This window comes from Equus caballus, chromosome 7 (assembly GCF_041296265.1).
Source record: "Equus caballus isolate H_3958 breed thoroughbred chromosome 7, TB-T2T, whole genome shotgun sequence".
Classification (NCBI taxonomy): Eukaryota; Metazoa; Chordata; class Mammalia; order Perissodactyla; family Equidae; genus Equus; species Equus caballus.
The window spans coordinates 20,813,276-20,837,883 of record NC_091690.1 but is presented as its reverse complement, the minus strand read 5'-3'; the positions used below and the strand labels follow the sequence as shown (position 1 = coordinate 20,837,883).

The window sequence follows — 24,608 nt, the reverse complement described above, 5'->3', positions numbered from 1 at the left end:
CTCTTATGGCAACCAATCTGAAGGCACCGCAAAGCCCTTTATTTGGAGAGACAGACTTGGGTGACTCAGATCTTTGTTTGGTTGGGGGAGGGGACAGTTATTCCATAAAAACTGCTCTGGGGCTGTAGCCATTACTTGGATAAGGTAGCTGACGCATTGTAGGGCTTTAAAGTGACGAGCGGTCATTTAAAAGGAAGAGTGGCAAATGCTTTCCTCCCAGACTAAGACCAATCTTCCCCATGGCACCAGAAAACAAAAACTCTGAAATCTGGCCAGCAACTTATGCTGCCCCTGGCCCTTCCTCACATAAGTGTTCCCTTTTTGATACACTTCATAGTTTGCCGTAGGAAAGAATGGCTGCTTGGGAACTTATATTCATACCTCTAGGTTCCTTAACTGTCTACTAATACAATTTTCTAGGACTAGCTAGGGATGATTTAGAAATGGGTAAAGTCGCAGAGAAAAGACTGTTAAGTAAGTATCTACTGAGCATCTTTACACTTACAGCCTACGTCAAAATTTTCCCAGATATTTCTTGCAGTATAGCCTTACAACCAGGTTCTTTTTTTCCTTAATAGAGACAAGTCATCTTTTTCTGAGTACTCAAAAAACCTTGCAGTCCCCTTAAAATTTATAATTTTTTCTTAAATTGTCTGCTTACAAACTTACCTGCTCATCTAGACTACAGGAGAAATTATGTCTTTCATTTAAAAATGTTTGAATTCAATTTTATCCTGGGACAGGTGGAAAACAATGATCTGTTTTTTCAGATGATGTCTGATGATTAAATCAGAAAGCATGTGGGAGCCTGCTCATAGTTAATAGATGTGAACATCTTCAGCTATAAGTTCACTTGCGGAAACAGGTGATAATCGTGCCACCCTTGCCTACCAATTTACCCAGGGACTTGATATAACAAATTCAGCTCTGGGATTGTGTGACTGAAATATTGGGCTGATTTACTTAGGTGACCTAAACTGCTAGACGTAAGAGCTTTTGCTCTAGGAAATAATCTAAGCTAACTGTAAATTGCAGGACTTCAAAATACAATGTGGGTAAAATGTACACCAATACGTTGTTTTTGTCTTTCCTTAAAGCTCAATCAATCACTTCACTTCTAATAAGAGACTTCATATGCACTAGGTAGTATACACACAGGAGTCAAACTCTCAGAAACTCCGTCACTAACTGATAACACCCTTGACTCTACCACAGATACAAGATTCTAGCACAGGAGATTGGCAGACTCTTCTGGACTGAATGTTTGTGTTCCCCCGGAAGCCATATATTGAAGCCAACTGTGGCAGAATTTGGAGGTGGGGCCTCTAAGGAAGTGTAGTTAAAGGGGTCATAAGGGTGGAGCCCTGATCCAGTAGGATTAGTGTCCTTATAAGAAGACACAGCAGAAAGCTCTCTCTTTCTCCACCTGAGCACAGAGGCAAGACAATGGGAGGACACAGTGAGAAGGCAGCCCTCCAGAAGCCAGGAAGAGTCCTCACCGGAAAGCAAGTTGACCAGAACCTTGATCTTGGACGTTAGCCTCCAGAACTGTGAGAAAATAATTTCTGTTGTTGAAGCCACCCAGCCTACGGTATTTTGTGATGGCGGCCCAAGCAGACTAGTACAATAGAGTAGCACAGAGTACTAGTCAGTGAGCCTGGAGGCTGGGAATATGCCTTCTTTAATTTGTGTCCTAAGTGTCTGACAAAGTTTGGCATATATGGAGGCGGAGCTGTAGGCTCAAATCTCAGTTCCATGACTTATTAGCAAGGTGCTTAACTTCCATAAAGCTCAATTTTTTTTCACTTGTAAAATAGGAGTAAAGTTGTCTGAGAGGATTAACTAAAATACTGTATCTATTATTATTATTTCTTGACCAAAGAGAATCCTTTATAACAATAAAAATTTAAAAAGCATGAGGATATAACTACAACATTTTCTTTTAAAGCATCTTCACCATCATGAGGCAAATTAAAATAAACAACCAGGTGAGGAAGGAAAGAACTGGATAACCTCAGTACAGTCAAATATTTAGACACAAGGAAATTCACCTGAAGCATATATAAGCATGTAAAAAAATTAAAGTACGTGATGTCCAAAAATAGGAGAGCAGTTAAGTAAGGGTACATCTAATACAATATATTAGGCAGTTGTTAAATACACCTCAGGCTTTCAAAGAAGATTTCATGATATGGGGAAAATGCTCATAATGTTATATTATGTAAAAGCAAGACACAAAACTACATATAATACAATGCCATTTTGTTGTAACTAGTCTATCTACTTCCCGAACCACCCTACACTCACCCACCCACCCACCCACCTACCCATCCATCCGCCCATCCATTATCCATCCATCCATATATAACCAACTCTAAGGAAACATGCCAAAATATGCTTGTCTTTGGGTAGTGGGATTATGGATAAATTAATTTTTTCTTGTTCCCTTCCTGAGTTTTCCATGTGTGATTCTGATTGGTTTTATTTTGTTTTCAATTTTAAATAAAAACATTCAAATTCGGAAGAAAAAGTGCCATTTCTCCCCTTTACAAAGTAGCCTTAGAGGTTAAGACCATTAAGAGGTTTTGATATACGTCCTTTTCAGACCTTCTCTTATGTATGCTACCTTTAAAAAAAAGTACTAAAAATGTAAACAGACATGGAACACCTCTATTACACTTGCATTTTCACAGTTTAGACTCACAGTTCCCTTCTGCTATCCAGCTATGAAGATAGTAACTTGGGAATCCTTTTATTATAATCTCTAATAAAATGTTAAAAGTGACTGAAATGTGTGTGTGTGGGTGTGTATGTAAAATTCATCATTCCCAAAGAAAGCCTCAAAAGAGAAAGACTGATCCCACAGAGTTAGCACATCTGCCCAATGGTCTCTGTTACCTGGGGGTCTCAGCTACTGGTCAGAGTTGGGTGACTGTCTCAGAAAGGTGCTATTTTTTGAAGTCGGGTTCAAGGAGAACCAGAAACCAACACTTCAATGCAGATTCCCTAAGGGACTTTACTGATAGTTTTAAGTTGAAGACTTCTGGGAGGGAAGGAGAGGTGAAATCTTTGACACACAATACCTGCCACCAACTGAGAGCAGAAATAAATGAGCAATACATGCAGTTAGGAAGCATCTTTTAGAAGACAACAAATGGGTGTTATAGTGAATGCATATGAAGCAATATGAATAACAAAGGAATTGTATCTTTGATAGTTTTGTGTTTGTCCAGTTATTTATGGGCCCCAAAGAAAGAGGTATAGAGAAGGCAGAGGGACAGGCATTTTTGCTGACATAAATGAAATGGGCCACGAATAAGACAAGTGGATGTCTATGGCCTGACTACGCACCAGGGTGGCACTGCCAGTGTGGGTGGCCAGTTCCAGCGTGGCACTGCTTTTCCTACAAATGCAAATACACCATCTATCTCTGTCTATATCTTTCACAAAATCATTCATTTCCTGTCTGTTTCCTAGTTACGGTAACAATCACAAGCTTTAAAAATAGCTTGCCCTATATAATACGGCAGCCAATGCCCAATCTGTGTTTCGGGCCTGATGCCCTCACAGACAAGCTTTTAGCAGACTGCATTTTAATTTTTTCAAGGGAATTAGATCTTAAATGAATTATGTTGCCCCAATTTATGCCTAAATTTCTGGGTGAGAATTTAGTAGCAGTTTATGAGGTTACTGAACATGCTAGGCAACTACAGGCAGAGAAAACAGACTGTCCACAGGAAGTAGCCTTGTCCTCAGGGGCATGGACACTAACTCCTTGTGGTTAGCAACTCGGCTTAACACCTGCCTGTGGCAGCCCAGGATCAAGCCGCCTTGACTACGTTCTAGCTCAACTCATTATTTAACTTCTGAATCAGCTCTACCTCCAGAGCTCCCTGTTTCTGAAAATGGCACTCACCCTCCCCATCATCTAGGCTCGAAATACTATCAGTTTGGACTTCTCTCTGGACCCTAATATTTATCGATTTTATCCATACAACCTCATTTATATCATCCCCTCCTCTCCAGTTTCATGAGCACTATGCTAGTTCAAGGTCCTCATCATCTCCCTGCTGGACATATGCTCTAACTTTCTGTTGTCCTTGTCACCAGTCTCTCCCCTATCCAATGCAGCCTATGTAGCCTTCCAGGCTCATTTCTGAAGCACAACATGGCTCATAGTGCTTCCTTGATCAAAAATCTTCAATTGTTTCCTACTACCTTGGGGAAGTCCATTGGAAAAAAACTCTCTTTGACCATGAAACACATTCCCACGTTGAGAACCTTAGCCTAGAGAAAAAGTCTACATCCCTTGGCTTGCCGTTTGAAGCTAAGGTATTTGTCTTTATGCCGTACGACACCCGGTCACATGCCCTGCTCCTCAGGCGCACTTAGCTGCTGCTCTGACTTAGATGGACTGAGGCTTCCCTGATGTTTGCTGTTGCTCAGGCTCTTTCCTCCACTGAAATACCACTCCCAAACCAGGGAGTGATTCTGCCCCCTTCTCAATTCCCAGCTCTGACAGTTAACCCAAAGACTTTCCTGATCAAACCAGCTAAAGCAACTCCCCCTGCTTCCTCCTAGTCTTGCAGCACTTTGATTTATAGCTCTTTAAGGGGCCAAGTATATTTTATTAATTTATTCAACACCTGGCACACTGTCTTTAGTTATGCATCCTGTCTCTTCTGCTGGACTATCAACTTTGAGGCAGAACTCATGTCTGACTGATCTTTTTAATACCCAAAGAGGCTAAAAAGATAGGAAACCAATATTTCTTTGAGTATCTACAATCTGCCTAGAACCTCACACACATTATCTCAATTAATCCTCACAACACTCTCATAAAGTTGGTATTCTCATTTTACACAAGAGAAAACAGAAATTCAAAGAAGTTAGTCACCTTGCCCAAGCCTACAGAGCTAGTAAAGTAGTCTATTTTGAACAGACTCCAAGACCTGCCCATTAAGAAGATCCCCTGTACAGGACTTGATGCTAAGTATATAAAACATATATTATAAGTTACGTAAACACCCATTAAATGAGAGAAGCTGTCACCTTCCATATACCAAAAGCCAACTTTATGCAGTATACCAGGATAAACTCATCTCCTTTAAGCATGTTCAAACTGGACAGAAAAAGATGTTTAATTGACCAAAAAAGATGGCCCATCATTTTGCAGCTGCAGCACACGTGGCAGAAGAGAGGCAATAATAACATAGACAAAGCTCAATTCAGCGTAAGAGTTGTATTTTTGTTTTCAGAATTACAATTTGTTTAAAAAAACAACCCAAAACCTATGAGGATCTAGAAACTTGAAGAGAGAAGGAACTGGTTAAGGAAAGAGGAAAAAAAAAAGATTTTGAAAAGTCATAACAGTTGTAACGATAAGATGGTGATGAGAGCTGAGTTTAGCTCTGGATGCTTCTCTCAGGTTTTCTGCACAAAAACAACACTCTTGAGTGACTTGAGGAAATGACAAAGTTCAACAAAGCCAAAGTACAACACTCGTGGGCCAAACTGAAGTCTCCAGCCAACCTGCAAGTCTCTCAAAGACATTGGTACCTTTGGAGTGTCGACACACTCTTCTTCCATGAAGGCTGCTTCCGCCTGACAGCCCGAGGCTGGGAATGGGAAGGCCTCCACATTGGACGTCTGTGGGAGGAGGGCAGATCGCATCAGTCGCACATTCGGCGAATGCATGGTCACTGGGAGCCCCACCGTTTGTGCCTGTAAATGTGGCAAGAACAGATAATTTGGGAATGTTAATGCTTTCTATATAAATATACAAAATTCTTGGAATAAAGTCATTCTTCCTGGTGTAATGAAAGGATAATTAGCTATTTGTTGAAAACTCCAGAAAAGATTTGATACAGTATGTATATGACACAGGTAACGATTTGAAGCAGGCTCAGCGATCCACTATTCTGAGATAGGTTGTACAGAATTTCACTCCTCTTCCATGATGAGGCGCATATTACACAGATGACAAGAAAGCTAGTCTTTGTAAGGAATCTTGGAACACTCTTTTTTCCAATTTAACAAACATATATTGTCTATATCCTTAAAAATATTACCCGGGAAAGATATAAGGAATAGAAAAGTCACGGCCTCTAGGAGCTCAAAATTGAACCAGGGACAGAAACATACACAACTAACTATAAATACAAAGCACATGGCAGTAAGTGCCGTCTATCTATCTGCTTTTTTTTTCTGGGGTGGGATGGTACATATTTCTTGGCAAGGGTGTGTGTGAAAAAGGAGGAAAAGAGAAGCAGCAGTTACTTGGAAGTGACAGGAATGTCCTTCTTTCAAGGAGAGGCACAGCCTGCTGGCCCATGTAAAGAGATGCTTACGGCTGAGCAAGTTATATTCCTGAAGTCAACCTACTATAGAAAGCTCCTGATGGTTTAAAGTCCATTCTTCATCTCTTGTTAAGAACTCTAAGTAAACAAGCTTTACAAACTCTTCTTTTAAAAAATCATGTAAAAAAGAATCTTCCTTTATGACACTTTGCAAGGACTGATTTTAAAGAGGAAACTGTTGGATACTTGTTTCCTCCCCATTTCTTCAAAACTAGCAGAATGACTTATTAGATGCCTTTTGAGTGTAACAAACATTGCAAAACATCTGAGGGAACAATCATCAGACTAGTTTTTCGAGGCAGAGGAGTGGCCTTTTTTCTGCTATAATCACTTCAAGGGATATAGGATGGTGAGTTTTAAATTCAAACAAATGAAAAGGAACAAAGTGGTATGGTTCTAGCTTCTCTTCTCCTAAGACCTGGGTTTGATTCCTGGCTCCATCACTTACTAATTGCGTGAACTTAATCAGGTTACCTAAATTCTCTGAATCTTGCTTTCTTCACCTGTCAAGAAAGGCATAATGCCTACTTCACAGTGAAGTTAGGATTGCAAAGGGCAACATGTAAAGTCCTCCACTCAGCAGCATTAATGCCTCCTTTCTCCTTCTTTCTAAAGTCTTAAAATGATAATAAGATTTAATATAGGAATTAGACTGCAAAATGAATACACAGTTTTGTTCTCAGATACTATAATGGTTCCCAGTTAAAATTTCAGGTTGGTGGTTTTCAATGATGGGGGGGATATGTTAGAAATATACTTTATATTTGAATATACTATGAAAATATTTAGAATATGCTTTATATTTGGTATATTCCAATATTAACATCATTAGATACACTGCATGAGATAAAGAAAAAAACAGCAATAGCAAAGGCTTGGTATCATATGGATGGTAAAAACAAACAAAAAAATACATTGTATACTATTCTGAGTATGATAAAGAAGTAGCTTTTCTTGTATCATCATTCCTCGGGCTTATATCCTACGCCACTTTCGAGGCTAAACAACTTTTTTTTCCTTTCAAGCATTAGTCATTTAATTTTTGTAGCCACCATGTCACGATGCAAAATGTAAACTTCCTAATAAAGTATATTTGATACATTCTTCTTACCTTTATCATCAGCTTTTCAATCAAAGGATAAAACTGAACTTTGACTTCTGTTTCCCAAATTTATTGGACTGCTTCATCTACATGAAAGTAGTCTAAATTATTAAGGCCAAGCATTACCTGAAGATACCGCACTGGAAATGAGACACCAACCTGACACTGACGATGTGTGCTCCTTCTCAGTCCCTGCCCCTATGCCCGTGACTCTTTAAACGGCAGGATCACGCTGTGCCAGACCAAGCATACCACATTCTCCTTGACAACCTTCACATCCAATCTGGACTAGGACTTACCGTAAACTTGGGAGGGACAGAGGAATAACACATTTTACTGTGACAATCACTTCACAGAAAACAGGATGCTAGGTTTTAGAGGTCTGCTTTTTAGGATTCTTTCAATCACTGAGGGGATTAAAAAAGTCTTTTTGGAACAAGGTAGGGTATAAATATTCAAATGGCATGCTCAGCACTACAGAGCTGACTAAAAAACATTATAATAAATAAATGGTTGATTAATATCCCAACGAAGCAGATATTACCAGTTTCTTCAAGAGTGACAATAAACAATGATCATGTCCAACTAATTGTAATGACTTTTTAGACCATGTATTTATTGTCTTGAATCTCTTCTCCTGACTTGTGCTTTCCAGAACCATTAAAATGAAAATAATGTTCTTTCCATCAACTGTGTAAATACACAAGAATGAATCATTCATTCCAGTTCTTCTTTAATTACTGATTAGAGGTTGCCCTCCATCACTGCAAGAAAAAGCATCGTATTGGTCTGCTAGGGCTGCCGTCACAATTCTCTATGGGAAAATCTTTACTGCTCCAATAGGAATATGCCTATTATGGATAGAACTGTGCCCCTACCCCATCCATATGTTGAAGCCCTAACCCCTAATGTGACTGTATTTGAAGACAGAGCCTGTAAGAAGGTAATTAAGATTATATGGGGTCCTCAGGGTGGGGTCCTAATCCACCAGGACTGGTGTTCCTCTGAGAAGAGGATGAGACCCCAGAGATTTCTCTCTCTCCCCGTGCGCAGAGGAAAGGCCATGTGAGGACACAGAGAGAAGGTGGCTGTCTGCCAGGAAGACAGTCCTCACCAGAAACCAACCCTGACTGGCACCTGATCTTGGCCTTCCAGCCTCCAGAACTCTGAGAAGTTCAGCTTCTGTTGTTTAAGCCACCCAGCTTGCGGTACTTTGTGACGGCAGCCCTAGCAGACCAATACGATGCTTTTTCTTGCAGTGATGGAGGGCAACCTCTAATCAGTAATTAAAGAAGAACTGGAATGAATGATTCATTCTTGTGTATTTACACAGTTGATGGAAAGTTGGAGTGGAACAACTGTTAAAAACCAGTAGTTAGAATTCACAAGAAAAAGGCATGACATCTGCAGTCAATTAGATGTAACATTTTCTGCACATTATATGGCAAACATAAGTATTGTAAACCTATCTAAGACAGGAATCTTACTGTTTTCTAAGCAGTAATACTGGGTACTTTATCACCATACTATATCACCATGCTATAAACTGCTTAAGGGCAGGGACTGTTTACTGGGTACCTCTGAAGCCACAGTAAAAGGGACTGTGCCTAGCACATAAGTGCTCTATTTGAACTGAGCTGCTGACATAAGTTAACTAATTTTATCTTTTAGCAATCTTATGAAGTAGGTATTGTTATTTCCACTTTATATTTAAAGACACTAGAGCTCTGAGATGCTGACTTGCTGAAGTCACTCAGCTTTGTATGGAACCCAAGGTCTGCATGATTCCACAGCTCATGTGATCTTTGCATGGGATCGTATTGTTTCCACAACTTCTTATTGCTGTATCAAGTAACAAGTGATTTTCCACTTCTTTAAAAAAATAGTAGAACATCAAAGGATCAAAGGGAGAAAACTTTAAGCACATTTATACTCATAAAAACAGAGAAATCTATTTTTTTTGTGTGTGAGGAAGATTGGCCCTGAGTAACATCTGTTGCCAATCTTTCTCTTTTTTTTTTCCCTCCCCAAAGCCCCAGTACATAGTTGTAGATCCTAGCTGTAGGTCCCTCTAGTTCTTCCATGTGGGATGCTGCCTCAGCATGGCCTGATGAGTGGTGTGTAGTCTGTGCCCAGGATCCAAACCAGTGAACCCCGGGCTGCTGAAGTGGAACGCATGAACTTAACCACTCAGCCATGGACCTGGCCCTGAGAAATGTATTTTTTAACAAGTTCAACACTAAACATTAGAATGCAAAATCTTGTAGGGAAGGGAGCATCTTCTTCAGCACCAGTGCTTATTGCTTAGCATCCAGAAAGCAGTCAAGACATGTTTATGAGGGAGCACTGAAGACTTCTATTTGAATTAGAGACATTTTAAGTCCCCGTAAGTAGCCTTCTATGACACCTTGGTCAATGAACAAGATAAAAAGAACTATGAGGTGCTCAGTAATAAAAAAAATTATCAAACATGAGAAGCTACGTTATATATCTGAATCCCAAGTCAAATTAAACATAATTTGAGGTGTCATGGGGAATTGGCTTCAAGTTTAGATATGAAAGGCAATCAGGTACAATAACACATGTGTGGGCTCAGGAGCAATCATTTACTGAACCCCATTCCCTCACTTGTGTAATGTTTAAGAAGAATAAATAGACTTGGGAGGGAGAGCCTCCTGCAGCACTGGGGGCTTTCCAGCTTCCTATCCTTTTGCCTAGCAGGATTTTCACGAGGGAAGGGGCACCACCACAGCTCACTATTACTATCCAACTTTTGTTGTTGTTAGTGCTGTGCAGACGATTTCGACTCCTAGTGACAGCAGAGCAGAACCCTGCCTGATCTTTTCACGCCATCCTCTCACCTTCTGGCACCATACCAGACAATGCTCCATTGCTATTCATAGGGTTTTCATGGACAATTTTTTGGAAGTAGGTGGCCAGGTCCTTCTTCATAGTCTGTCTAGTCTGGGAACTCCATTGAAACCTGTGCACCGTGGGTGACCCTGCTGGTATTTGAAATACTGGTGGCATGGCTTTCAGCATCACAGCAACATGCAGCTACCACAGTGTGACCACTGACAGACATGTGGTGTGGTTTGAATGGAAAACAAACGCAGGCTGAGGCAGTGAAAGAGCTGAATCTTAACCACTAGACCACCAGGGCTGGCGTACCCCAACTTAAGGATTCTCACTTCATCTCCCTCCTCTCTGTGCTGAAAGCAATACCATTCAACTTCGAAGGATTCCAAGAGTGCTCAAAGATGCTCTTACCCCAATATTTGGAACTTTATCAATACATTATGTTACTCACATTAGTATCAATATTCACATTATTTTATATATTAAAGTATGGAGGGCCAGGCCCTGCCGAGTGGTTAAGTTCACACGCTCTGCTTCGGTGGCCCACAGTTTCGCCAGTTCAGATCCTGGGCGTAGACACGGCACCACTTGTCAGTCCGCGTTGAGGCAGCGTCCCACATGCCCCAACTAGAAGGAACCACAACTAAAATATACAACTATGTACTGGGGAGATTTGGGGAGAAAAAGCAGAAAAGAAAAAGAAGATTCGCAACAGTTGTTAGCTCAGGTGCCAATCTTTAAGAAAAAAAAAATAGTGAATGTATATATTGCAGTAAAAAAAAAGCATTTATAACAAAGTATACCATTTGCCTACAAAACCAAGGAGATTTTAATTTCCTTGGGTTTTTTTTCCCCACATATTCTGTAGGAACCAATGCAAAATTCTATTACAATCCTCCACATTTTCTAAAACTGCTAACCAGGAAATGCAAAGTCAAAACTCTTTTTCTCTTACTTGCACTTTGAACAAAGCAAATACTCACAGAAGTAGATGGAAACCCTAGTAGATCAAATGACGAACCCTTCCTCTTCCTAACCTCTATATAGATGATCTTCCAACTCTCTTTAGCCCCAGCCTCTCTCCCAGGATCCAGATTCACTCTTCCTTCTATGCAAATAAGTTAAAGGCACCACTATTCTCTCATCCTAGGGCTCAAGAGTGGGGTCATCTCTAACTCACTGTTGTCTCTTCCTTCCCAATATTTATTGATTATTTTACACAACAAACACTTACATAGCACTACTCTAAGTCCTGCACAATTATTAACTAATTTAAACATCATAACATCCTATAATTATCCCCATTTTACAGCTTGGAAAACTGAGGCACAGAAAGACCTTAAGTAACCTTTTTTTTTTAAAGATTTATTTTTTTCTTTTTTCTCCCCAAAGTCCCCCAGTATAGAGTTGTAAATTTTAGTTGTGGGTCCTTCTAGTTGTGGCATGTGGGACGCCGCCTCAGCATGGCTTGATGAGCGGTGCCATGTCTGGGCCCAGGATCCGAAACGGCAAAACCCTGGGCTGCCGCAGTGGAGCGCGCGAACTTAACCACACGGCCATGGGGCCAGCCCCTAACTGTTTCAAGGTCACTTTTTAAACTCTTAAGCAGAAAATGAGAGAACCTGGGATTTGCTCCAGAGTCCTTGCTTTTAGTTAGCATGCTGAGCTGCCTCTCCAAACCACTGCTAAGTTCACCTAGTCTACCTTTGACAGGCTCTTACGCTTTCCCTTCCTTTCTACTGCCACCAGCACCACCTGAGTTCAAGCCCTCAGTAGTTCTCATCTCAACTACCGTCATAATCTCCTAACTGCTCTCTCCCAATTTCTCCTCTTCTCTATCCAGTCTATCCTTGTCAGTATCACCAGATTAATAAGCTTAAAGCATGATATAATTTCATCACTGTTCTGCTCAAAATTCTTCATTAGTTCCTCATTACTTCCTGAATTACAAGTAAAATCTTTACCTTGGCATTCAAAACCTTCATGACATGGCTTCAACTTACCACTCCAACTTTTTCACTTCCCTATGCTTCAATTCCAGCGGGTTAACTTGAACAAGCCCCACACTTGCCCACTGGAGTACTTCTGTTCATGCCGCTTCTTCTGCCTACCGATAATGCCTTCAACTACTGCCTCTCCCTAACAAAGTCCTACACATCTCTGAAGATCTGTCTTAAATGCCATCTCTCCCATGAAGCTTTCCCATTCAGATGTATCTCTCTTTCCTCTGCCTTTAGTTCTTCCACAGCATGTATCTTTCTGTATTTTGAATCATGATTATTTATGATGTTGTTTTATTTTGCTTCTATACTGTAATGTCTCTGAGGGCAATGACTGTGTTTTATACATTCTAACCCCTATAGAAGCTTGCACATGGTAAATTTGCAATAAAAATGTGTTAAATGAAACTGAATATACAGGCTAATTACATTAGTTCTCAACATAAGCGAATGATAAAAAAAGGAGAACTCTCTTACAGAAATAAACTGTTTGAAATAAAGTTAATTCTTAAAAATAGGAAGATACTAAAACATTTGAGAATCTGGTGAATGATAGGCAGAAACTTTACAGAAAAACAGTGCAGAGAACGAAATCCTAACCCATTGTCGTACAAGATGAACAATGTGTCAGACATGTGAATAGGCACATGCACAGATAAGACTGTTGGCTAATGGGGTGTTACCTTGGCAACTGTTTGTTCAGCAATGGTGCTAGGCCGACGCTGGCGGGCATCAAGTCTCTGCTCCACAGGAAAACTGCTCCTATGTGATTTCAGGCGCTCCACCAACAAGAAATAAATGGCAGCAAAATGGTTATAGCTCTTGTTCTGCAGAGACTGAAACAGAAAACAAGCGCTGAAGGCAGAGAACCATAAAAACCCACCCAATGATCTACACCTTTCTAAAAAAGGAGGGAAGAAGTCACATGTTCTTAAAAATAGAGTAACAAACAAAGTGTGTGTCAAAATGAAAGCTGTTCCAGAATTTAGGATGGAAGGCATAATTTCAAGTTTCTAGTATTAGTTATATAAAGGGTGATGCCTTTAAATGACTTGATTGGTCCTTTTACATTAACAAGATCCATTCCTTTTTCTGCATTCAGAGAAAACGCCATCATCGTCTCATGGAGACATTCCTCAACGCTGTCCTAAGGTCCCATCTCATGGCTGTAGCTATGATGGAAGGTTGGTTAGCAACCTGAGCCCAGAGGCTCTAATTCCATAGCTTCAACACAAGTCCAAACCATTGCAAACTCTGAAGTGAACGATTAAAGTCTTTGGGGAAATTTCTGGTGATTATTTTGGGCTGGAGAATGACATTTGGATGCTAGATTGAGAGACACTGTGTCTCTGTTCTTAGGTAATTTTTTCCTCTTGTTTTTGCAGTCCCACCCTCTTGAAACCTTGAAAATAAAGTTGCTTCCCAATTTTCACATCCCTTGCCGGCCAGCTTTCCCAGGATGCTAAAGAAACAGAGAAACCACTGCTTCTTTGGCTTCTAATTCCACCTGACAGTCTGCACGGCGCTGTGCAGGGCACCTCAGATGCAGAGCACTCTCAGCAAAAACCAGAGGCCAGCGAAACTGCACTCACAGCTGCCATTCTAGATCTACTTCAAGAACAAGCACAGAAAAACATCACCGAGCTCATGCTGAGCAAAGCAGGAAAGCCAGTCTGGTTTCACTACGGTTACAACGAAGGAAAAGGCAGCACAGTCTGGAACACTTTATATTCACAAGGGGGCATTTGATGTTCTTTCTAGTTATGCTTCCTTCTTAAAAGCATTGTTTGTTTGTTTGTTTTTTACTGTTGTGGAGATATTAAAAATATGTATATCCTATGAAATATGCTAACTCTTAAAGGACAGAAATAAAAGTGACAAGCAATTTCTCAGGGTCATGACCCATAATACTTCCAAATCAGGAATCCACCTGTTTTTGCCACTTTCTCCAGTTTACAACCTAAATCTCACTGGCTTTCCTAAACCTGATGCCTACCTTCTTGTTTCCTGCTCAGTCCTCAGCCTGTTCCATATCTGCACGCTGATGTTCCACATAAACTGGTTTCTTACCTACATACACCTTTATGCTTCATCTGAGAAGAAACTTTCTACTTTGTAATTAGCTTCCATCTTTGTCTTTTCTCAATCCTATATAAACCCTTTCTCGTGAATTTTTTAGCAGATGGGGCAAAGGGAGGAATTTATACATTGAATAAAAGCAAACATAAATAGAGTCTGATGTAATCTTGAGGGAAAACGGAACAGTATGCCCAGGTGCTGGGATGGCATGCTGAAAGACCAGGAGGACAGGTAAGCGTGTGAAATTTCAAGTTCCTAAGTACAACAGAATCCTAAAGTATCTTTAGTCAAATCTCCGAGCACTTTACCTCAATGGTTTTCTGTTGATCTATTCCAAGGCTGTGCATCAATCGCAGAACCTGCTCATTGAACTCCCCAATGGATGGCTCATTTTCTTGCCCTTGTGGATAGAGAGTAGGCCTCTGTACAGGAACTTCTACGAGCATCCATTTATGCTCCTTGATTTGAGCAATGGTTAGCCGTTTGGATGGGTCTAGGACCAACATCCTTCGAATGAGGTGCTCACAATCTACAGGAAACACAATGTTAGAAAAACCATGTAAATCACCTTGCACTTCAGAGTATTTGCTTGACTCATGTGACTTGGTACACTGGCATTAATCTTTGTATCCTCCACAGTGCCCACCGGAAAGTAGGTCAAATGAACAAATGAATATATAAAGGCTACTTATATTTGTCAAGTTCACATGGTGAATGCTGACACAAAATTAACCATCACCATGAATGAATACTTCAACAGAAGGGTGTAGGTCTATCCAATTTTGCATTAAATGAACCTTTCCACTGAATTTCTCAACTGAAAATATCTAGACACAGACTTAGATTTCCACTAGAGGAAAAAACAAGCCTTCTTCCTAGAACAAGCAAATAATAAATGGATCCTCAGTCACTTCTGAGGCTGATATACTAAGGCTATGTATATAAGTGAGGCAAGAGCTCTCCAGTGGACTGTTGCTTTTCTCCATATCAGTGCAGCTGAGAAAAATGTACGTGAAACATTATTTACTTCTGATTACACCAAGAAAACTGCACTGCTGCAACTTTGGGCACTAGCTTATTCTCTGAGCTGATATCATGCTCTTTACTACCCCCACATAAGCTAACCTTGTATCACCTGCTGTGTGCCAGGCACCATGCTAGGTGCTCTATACAGATTAATTTAATCAATCCTCACAACACCTCTATTAGTAACTACTGTTGTTTCCATTTTACAGATTGAAGAAATCGAAGCACAGAGAGGAGATATAACTTGTCATGGTTAGACTGCCAGTAAGTAGGGAACTCAGGGTTAAAACCAGGCAGTCTGGCTCCAAAGTCTACGCAATTAACTACTAGGGCTTACTTCTACTGTTAGTAGGAGCAAAAGAGTTAAGGATGATAACCAAAAACTAAACTGAGGGGTAAACTTAACTGATGCCTACATAACAACCCAATACAAGGACTGGTAGGGATTATGGCATTTCATCTTAATTCAATAGTTTTGCCAGTTGGTTTTAAATTTAATTAAAAAATTTTAATTTGCAACTTCCCCCCAAAGGATATGGGAAAATCCATTTCGTACTTAGAATAAAATGGTTGTGAATCTGTATCTACAAAGTGCTTCTCTAAGTCTAAAATAAGCCTGGGACATTTATAGACTGAGAATAAATGGGAAGACTTGCTGTTCTTAATCTGGGAAACTTTCTGTTTTCAGTTACAAGTAGGAAGGCTGGAACTTCTCTCACCTACATGGAGGGGGTGCTTATTTCTATGGCTTTTAAAGTGACTCAGTCACTTTATTTGGCACCCAAACTCTTGGAAAAAGAGAAGCCTTTGCCTAGGCATTTCACTTGGAGCACAAATTCTGTAAAGCACAATTGTAAGATGAACAAGTTGTTACCTTCTGACATGAAATATGGAATCCGGAATCTTCCTTCTAAAACCCTTTGCCTCAAAATCGGAAGAGTTGGTCCGTCAAAAGGCAGAGCTCCACAGACAAGAACATAAAGAACAACTCCCATGCTCTAGGGAAGAAATCAACGCAATCACTTTTCTCCCGAAAACGTCACACTTTATTTTCCTAAATATCCCTAGGGCTCTTAAAAATCCTATGGACTGAAAAATTCTTGTTTGGATTTACTATTTTCTCAGACTATGAAAAAAAACCCTGAAACCCTAACTACTGCAATAAAGTATCCTATAATAAATACCAAAAGATCTGAATTTAATCATTTTGATTATTACTCAACTTTAATTTATTGCCGATATTAGGATGATTAACATCCGTCCCTAGAAATTGATTCCTAGAATCTAATTCAAGATACTCTAACTAATTACAATCCAGTGGACAGGGAAAGTATGAACTACTGTCTATGTTTTAGGTACCAAGAGCTTCAAAGATGGGCCAGAGTACCAAGTATTATCATCATAGATGCATTTAACACAGCAAAGCAAAGAAATACCCAAATATCCAGCTGTGGTCCTTCATACTGCTGCCCTTCAAAGACTTCTGGGGCTGCATAAGGGGGGCTGCCACACCATGTTGCCAGCAGTTCACCACTTTTAAAGAAATTTCCAAAACCGAAATCTATTGGGATGGAAATAAATGTTACTTTCATCTATGCTCTCAAACTATACTGAATTTCTCGTAATAAATTTAATAATATGCTCTATTAACAATATTACTACTATTTGCTCTGGGAGGAATGGGATGACATCTATCTTGTGATGTTTCCTTAGCACTTAGCACAATGACTAACAAATATTAAGAATTCACTAAATACGTACTGAACGAATGTGTACATGAATCAAATTTTTTTCTCAAAGTGAATGAGAGACTGGAAGAAGACTTTAAATAATGTATTTTTAAGTCTGAAAGAAAATCCATTGGTGTGGACAATCAAGTTGAATTTGATAATCTTAGAATTTCAATTACTCCATGATTAAGACCATTTATCTTATATGGTCTATAAAGAAAGAAACGAATGAGTAAAACTCTAACATATTTACCTTAATCCAACCAAGTGGACTGGCTGCTCTTACAGCCATTACCCCAGGGTAGCAAGATATATAACCTTTTAAGGCAACTGAGTATAGCGTTTCTGAAGTAACAACTCTCTAAGTGTTGGCCTGTACATCCTGATTTTGGCAGAGACCCATCAGAACAGCTCATTAACAGGTGATGGCCATATGGTCCCAGCCACAGGCCACCTATCACCAGTATCTCTTATCTACTCATTTATGGAATGCAGTGGCATTATACTGTAAACCAGTTAATGGCCTTCCCCTTATGATGTTAGTCATACTGAATCTACAGTCTTGTTATACAGTCTGGAAACACTGTACTAAGATATCTTCAATATGCATGAAAATTACAGCAGAATACCGAATTGTGAGCTCTGGTAGAAATGCAAGCTTGTTCCCTTTTGCTAAGCCTTCACTTAGTCTCAAGTTCTTACTGAACAAACAAATTCCTACTATTTTGCAAGTTCTGGTCATACTGTGTTATGTTGTAACACACTCCTGACTGAAGAACACTGCCTTAGTGACAGGAACTAGCTTTACTCCCAGCTAGCACAGGGCACTGCAGGGATCGTCAACTTTAAGAAGTGCCCCAGGGGGACTGGATCAAGTCTTCAGCGCCAGACTGACTGGCCACGTGACTTTGGATCAGTCTTTGTGTGCCTTGGTTTCCCCATCGGTAAAGTTGAAATAATAAATAAGTGTAGTCAGCAGATTGTTGTGGGAACCAATGAGTTAACATAAACTCACACTCTATTCACATCTTGAGACTATGGCACACATCTGTACCTTAGGTGAAGCATTCTCTCAGCTGTTGATGTAAAAACTGGTGGCAAGCAGTTGTAACAGTAACCATAGTCACAATCCCCAACACCACAGCCTCATGGCGGAGTGCAGTCTATGAAGTCAGGGAGGACTAGAGCTGACTTCCAGTCCCCGTCTAGTTTCAAGTCCCCCAGGGGAAATTACTTAACTTCCCTGAACCTTAGTTTCTGCATCTATAAATGTGGGGATAATCCACTACTCAGATGGGATGCTGTGAGGATTAAATGAGATTAGGAATGTAAAATGCCATAGTAGAAGTGAAATGTCAGCTCTCTTCTACTTATGTGAAGCCATCATTACCAACTATGGCCTTTCAGAGAAAAGCTCCTGAGAAAATACACAGCAACGGGAGAAAAAGTATAGAGGAGCTTAAGGGTTCAGAAGAGAAAACAGGGGACGTGGGGAAAGAGTCTAAATGTAGTGGAACACTGTGGTCTGTCCCTGGCATCCAGGAGCAGGAGGCAATGAGAACTTCTCCCTTCACAAGGTGACTGCAGTTCAGTCCTATACTTGGCTTTCCAAAACAACGGTCAGAGAGGTCTTATCTTCTCAACTCCACCTCTCCGACTAGCCAATCATATCACATCATAACCCACATGTCCATACTGATACGTTTCTAATTTTCTAGAAAAACTACACTCTCAAATGAGTCAAGGACTAGATGTTCAAATAATATTTAAAGAGGAAAATACTAATTTACTAACAAGGAAAAGCACAAGAAGCTCTGGGATGTGTGTCTGGAGATCCTGAAATAGGTCCAACAACTGATGCACTTTAAACCATAATCACAAGACAAGTTTTAGCACATGTAAATTGAGGATACTCTCCAAATAGCATTGTAAAGTTTTAACATCTCAAAGAGCCATTACGTAACTCCTTCATTCTGAACTTCCCTGGACTTCATTCTGAACTTCCCTGGAGTGGAATGAACTCGAGGAGTGGCTGGGACAGAGGCCTCTCAGGAAGGCGGCCTGGCCTCCTCACGGACCCTGGGCTCTCTCACTGGCACATTTCATAGACAAGACGAGAGCAAGAGCTAGGAAGGCATCCCAGTGCCCTTGGTCGCCCACTCTCAACCTTGCCTTTACACATCTAGGACAGAGAAAGCGGCCTGTTAACTTATAAGAAGAATGGTACTGAGCAGATGTTTACTTCTATTTCCTGGAGGTAACTGAAGAAAATTGGAACGTGAGCCCGTAGGAACATTAAACGAAACACTGTAAGACAAACAGGTTCACTAAAGCTATTATAATAGCATATATGCAGACGTCTTCTATAACCTTGTGAAGGCACTTTGTATTTGCAATCATCTGATATATGGGTTAAGGAAGACTTTGGCATTAGGCAGATTTCGGATCAAATCCTGGGTTTTCCACTTAGCTGTGTGATCTTGGGCAAATTACTTAACTTCTCGGAGCCTTGGTTTACTCATTTGCAAAATGGGGACAATATCAACACTTTATAAAGTTATTGTGAGTAACTTATACTCACAATAAGTAAGGATATGTAGATAAGTACACATATTAGAAGTAGATAATACATAACACTTTAGGCATGCTATTGAAATACAGTCGATGCTCAATAAACAGCAGCTATTGGGTAAGCTACGCAAGAGAATAGAAGAAGAATTGCCATTCTTCTTCTTCTTGTTTCACTTATCTGTCTTCCCCATCAGATTAAATTCCTTGAGAGTAGAGAAAGGGAAATGATACGTCTGTACTCTCAGCACTTAGCGTGCTGTCTGTAGACAGCAGCTGTTCAATAAAGGTTTGCCGAATGAATATGTTGTCATCATCTCTTTTAAAAGTGCTTACTATGTGCCAGAAGCTGATCTAAGCTCTCTGAAGATGATTTCTTCTGAAAAACCCTACAAGTATCCTTGTTTTAGGAGAAAGTGAGGGCAGACAGTTAAGTACCTTGCTAGAGTTAAGTTGCAGAACTGGAACAGAAACCAAGTCTGACTACAGAGCCCTCCCTGTTAACCACCACCTTTACGTCCTTGTCTGGCACAGTGATAGAGCAAGTTAATAATTGTCAAGTTAAGAAGCAGCAATGGAAAGGCGCTTTAAAATAAAAGCCTTTTTATTTCTTCACAGGAATCTGGGTAATTTGCTTCATTCACAGTCTGTAGCTTTCTGCCTGAAAGTATACAGTAAAATGAGGAGTGAGCAAGAGGGATGAAATTTGAAAATGGCATAGCTATGCAGCATTTGTTTCTTATCGCCATTTATTCAAATGGAATGGATTAATGTTTCATCACACCAACCAAATTCATTCATTCCTTCATTAAACATTTGGGAGCATATGTGTCAACTACCTTGCAAACACAAAAAAGAGAGTCTCATGACAACAGAGAATAATAAAAGACCCCACAAATCATCCGACTTCGGAAAGCATTATGAAAACAATAACTTGGGCATTCCTCTTTTTATGCTAGACCCAGATCCAGCCTGGCCTTGCTAGACAGGAAACATGCTTTCAGTAGAATATCTTCTCCATCTGCAAGTTAACACCTAAAATGATGGCTGCTATATCTCTCAGACATTTTGCTTCCTGTTTCTCTGTCGTAAAACTTACACCATGTAATGCTGGATTCACTTACATACTATTTAACTTTTAATTTTGAAATAATTTTACATTTATAGAAGAGTTGCAACAATACAGTAAGGAAAATTCCCTATCCCCTTCACTCAACTTCCCCTAAGGTTGACATTTTACATAACTATATTAGTAAAATTATCTAAACTAAGAAAGTAACATTGATTCAATACTGTTAACTAAACCATGGACTTTATCAAGATTTCACCAGTTTTTTCACTAATGTCCCTTTCCAGTTGAGGATTCCACAATGCATTTGGTTATCATCCCTCCTTAGTCTTCTCCAATTTGTAGCAGTTTCCCAGTCTTTCCTGAGCACCAACACTACAGATCAGGTATTTTGTAGACTCTCCCCCAGTTTGGATTTGCCTGATGTTTTCTCATGATTAGATTAAGATTACGAATTTTTGGGAAGAGCATCACAGAGGTGAAGTGCTCTTTTTGGTGCATCCTATCAGGGGGTGCATAGTATTACATCTAATTACTGGTGGGATAACCTTGATCTCTTGATTAAGGTGGTGTCTGCTGGGTTTCTCCAATGTAAAGTCATTGTTTTTCCCTTCAATACATCTTTTAGAGGAGATACATTGAGACTATACATATCCCATCTCTCTTTAAACTCTCACTCACTAATTTAGCATTCATTGATGGATCCTGATCGCAGCAATGATTACTGTGATGGTCAAATGGTGAGTTTTCATTTCCTTCATTTCTTCTACACTTATTAATTACAATTCTTCTTTAAGGAAAAGCTGTCCCTTCTTCCCCTTTTATTTATTCATTAAATCATTTATTAATTATAATATTGTCATGAGTATTTATCTTATTCTTTGGGTTATAATTCAATACTATTGCTACTTATTTTTTTTTTTTTTTTTAAAGATTTTATTTTTTCCTTTTTCTCCCCAAAGCCCCCCGGTACATAGTTGTGTATTCTTCGTTGTGGGTTCCTCTAGTTGTGGCATGTGGGACGCTGCCTCAGCGTGGTCTGACGAGCAGTGCCATGTCCGCGCCCAGGATTGGAACCAACGAAACACTGGGCCGCCTGCAGCGGAGCACGCGAACGTAACCACTCGGCCACGGGGCCAGCCCCCCACATGGCCCCATATTTTTAAAATTTCATTTTATTTTAAGTACTCCCTTATCTTCTGGCATCAGAAGATGTTCCAGGCTCATCTTGTATTTTCCCTGTCCCAGCCCTGGAATCAACTCCTTTTCCAAGGAGCCTTGGTTCCTTTTACAGACAAATGGTATTTAGAAACCAAGACTAGGACCTAGATGTGCTCATAGCAACTGGGGTATCACTGCTTCTAGGCCCTGTCAGCAGACAGAGTTAGGAAATATATGTATGAATGCTAATCCATGTATATACACACACGTGTATTTATTTTTGTATCTATATGAATATGTATTAGAACAACAACCCATGAGTTCATACTGATACTTCTCACTCCAATCCAGGGTTCAGTTTAACATTATTTTGATACTATTTTATTTATACATGATTGGCTGAGCAACTCTGACCAAATTTTAAAGGTATAAAGAAGTATCTTTACTCTGTAGTAATTTGTCATTTGCGTGGGAGTAATTGTTTGAACTCTCCCTCATAACACACTTTGAATTTGTCAGATCAATCATGATTTTCAAGATTTCTTAAACACAGCAGAAAAAAGTAAAATCTTTCTCAAACAACCTTTTAGCTTCTCAATTTTGAAAAAGTTCAATATGAAATCATAAGTTTTAGAAACAAAATAACAACTAGTCCTTCAACACGGTCTATGAGCTAAACTCAAATCCAAAAAACACTTATGTCATGCCTATTTTGGGCTAGGCATTACACCCTCAGTATTTTTGTATATATTATTTCCTTTAATGGTGATGACAGCCCTGTGAGGTATGATTGTCCTTACCTTACAAAGGGGGAAACTGAAGCTTGAAGTGGTTAACTGACTTGCCCAAGGATCTACAGCTGCAAGTGGCTTAGCCAGTATTCAAACACAGGTCCTTTGAACTTCAAGCCAGGTGTTTTTTTTTTCAATATATCACAGATGTTCTGAGAACACCACTAGTCAAAGCGGTATAATCCAACTTAAAGTTGGAGGTAAGGCTGTCATAAACCCAGGAAAAATCCTTTACATTAAATAGAGATGAAAGATTTTCTAATTTATCCTTCTACTAGCGGAACTTGACAAGTGAGGGCTTTCTCTTCTCTATAATATTGGTGCTATGTTAACAGCATCCTTAATAAATGAATGGATATAATTAAGATTTTTACAAAGTCAATGTCAGAAATACACACCAACCTTCATTTTAGGAAGCTATATTCATTTTAACAATGTATGATGTGTTAAATAGACACATCTTGTCCTTTTCATGTGAAGATGATACACGCTCCCATCCCTACAACACTAATGCACGTACTCTGAGGTTTTACTCTAACGACGGTTTTCAGATTTCCTGATATAGCCATATTCTCTCACCTGGTTTCTGTGTGGCCTAAAATGTCTGTAGAAGAGAGGGCTTGGGGTAGTCTTTAACCACAGAACAGATCAATTACTGTTGACTGACTCTCATGGAAATCAACTTGGCCTCAAAAGCTGAGTCCTCTAATTACCTTTATCTAACTAACCAGTAACAGACTATGGATATATTTGAAAACAGTACTAGAACTGCTATTACTGTTTTCTGCTTTATATTTTGAAAGTGACTGATTGACCTATATCTTCTTGATAACAAAACCCGATTATTATTACTGTCATCACTAAATTACATAAATTATCAGTGCCCAAACATCATTAGCAAAGGGCCAATGTTTTAGGAATAACAGGGCCTTGCACAGAGTAAATAAGCTGATCCTGATGATCACTGTCTGATGGGAACCAAGCACACTAGAGAATTCTGTTATGTGTGTTGGAACGAGATAGATCAGACATTAGCAAGTATACAAATCACCTGGGGAATCTGCTAAAATGCAGATTCTGATTCAGCACATCTAGGGTTGGGCTTGAGATTGCGTATTTCTAACAAGCTTCAAAGTAATGCTCATGCTGCTGGTCCCGAGACCACTCTTTTGAGTAGCCAGGAAATCAAGACTAAAACAGAGGTTGTGAAAAAGACATAGAAAATCTTAACACAGTTTGTCACTGTTTATTGTTGAAAAATGATTATAATTACTAAATACTTTCAGGATTTCAACTTAAATGACATAAAAACTAAATAGAAGAAGTCATTAGGTAAACTAAGTCATTTTTTAAAAAAGAAAAAAGCAGACAAAACATTGGAAACCAGTCTTCAAGCTAAGAAAAAGTAAACGATTTCCATGAATCAACACAACCAAGGCAATTTTTAATCTCCAGCAGTGTGTTATAATGTCTAATTTATAATTTAAAAAATCCTCCTACAGAGCAGCAGATGGCTTTAGGGTTAAATTTATCTTCACTTCTAAAATTACCAGTAGAATTCAGATATCCAGTCTCACTGAAGAGTCACACATCTTTTGTAATTATTATCACAGGAGTGAAGAAGACAATTATGAGGAAATGAAAGCTGACAAACGAAAGGTAGGAGAGCAGGAGAGACAGGGCTGACCCAGTGCACAAACTGAACACCAGCCACGGCTGACGTCAGTGCTTACTCTGTTGCCCACCGGTGAGAAAAGGCCAGCTGCATAGTTCCCTCCAGACACCAGTCACTCCCTCCCTACCTGACAGCAGGGCACAAGAGCAATCATCACAGCTGAGACGAAATGTGATCCTCTGACCAGTG

The 24,608-nt window shown here is 39.7% G+C and overlaps 1 protein-coding gene across 3 annotated transcripts in view; it reads right to left on the bottom strand.

Moving 5' to 3' along the window:
- SIK2 (salt inducible kinase 2) overlaps positions 1–24,608 on the bottom strand; it is a 121,407-nt gene that overhangs the window by 11,763 nt on the left and 85,036 nt on the right. For all 3 annotated transcript variants that reach the window (XR_290540.4, XM_001500043.7, XM_070272767.1), the window contains exons 5-9: positions 16,862–16,986; positions 16,300–16,423; positions 14,708–14,928; positions 13,004–13,156; positions 5,560–5,724 (exon numbers count right to left, since the gene is read on the bottom strand). Coding sequence is in view for 2 of the 3 variants with exons in the window: in XM_001500043.7 (XP_001500093.4) it covers positions 5,560–5,724; positions 13,004–13,156; positions 14,708–14,928; positions 16,300–16,423; positions 16,862–16,986 (788 nt within the window). In the remaining variant the exon portion in view is untranslated. The remainder of the gene's footprint in view (positions 1–5,559; positions 5,725–13,003; positions 13,157–14,707; positions 14,929–16,299; positions 16,424–16,861; positions 16,987–24,608) is intronic.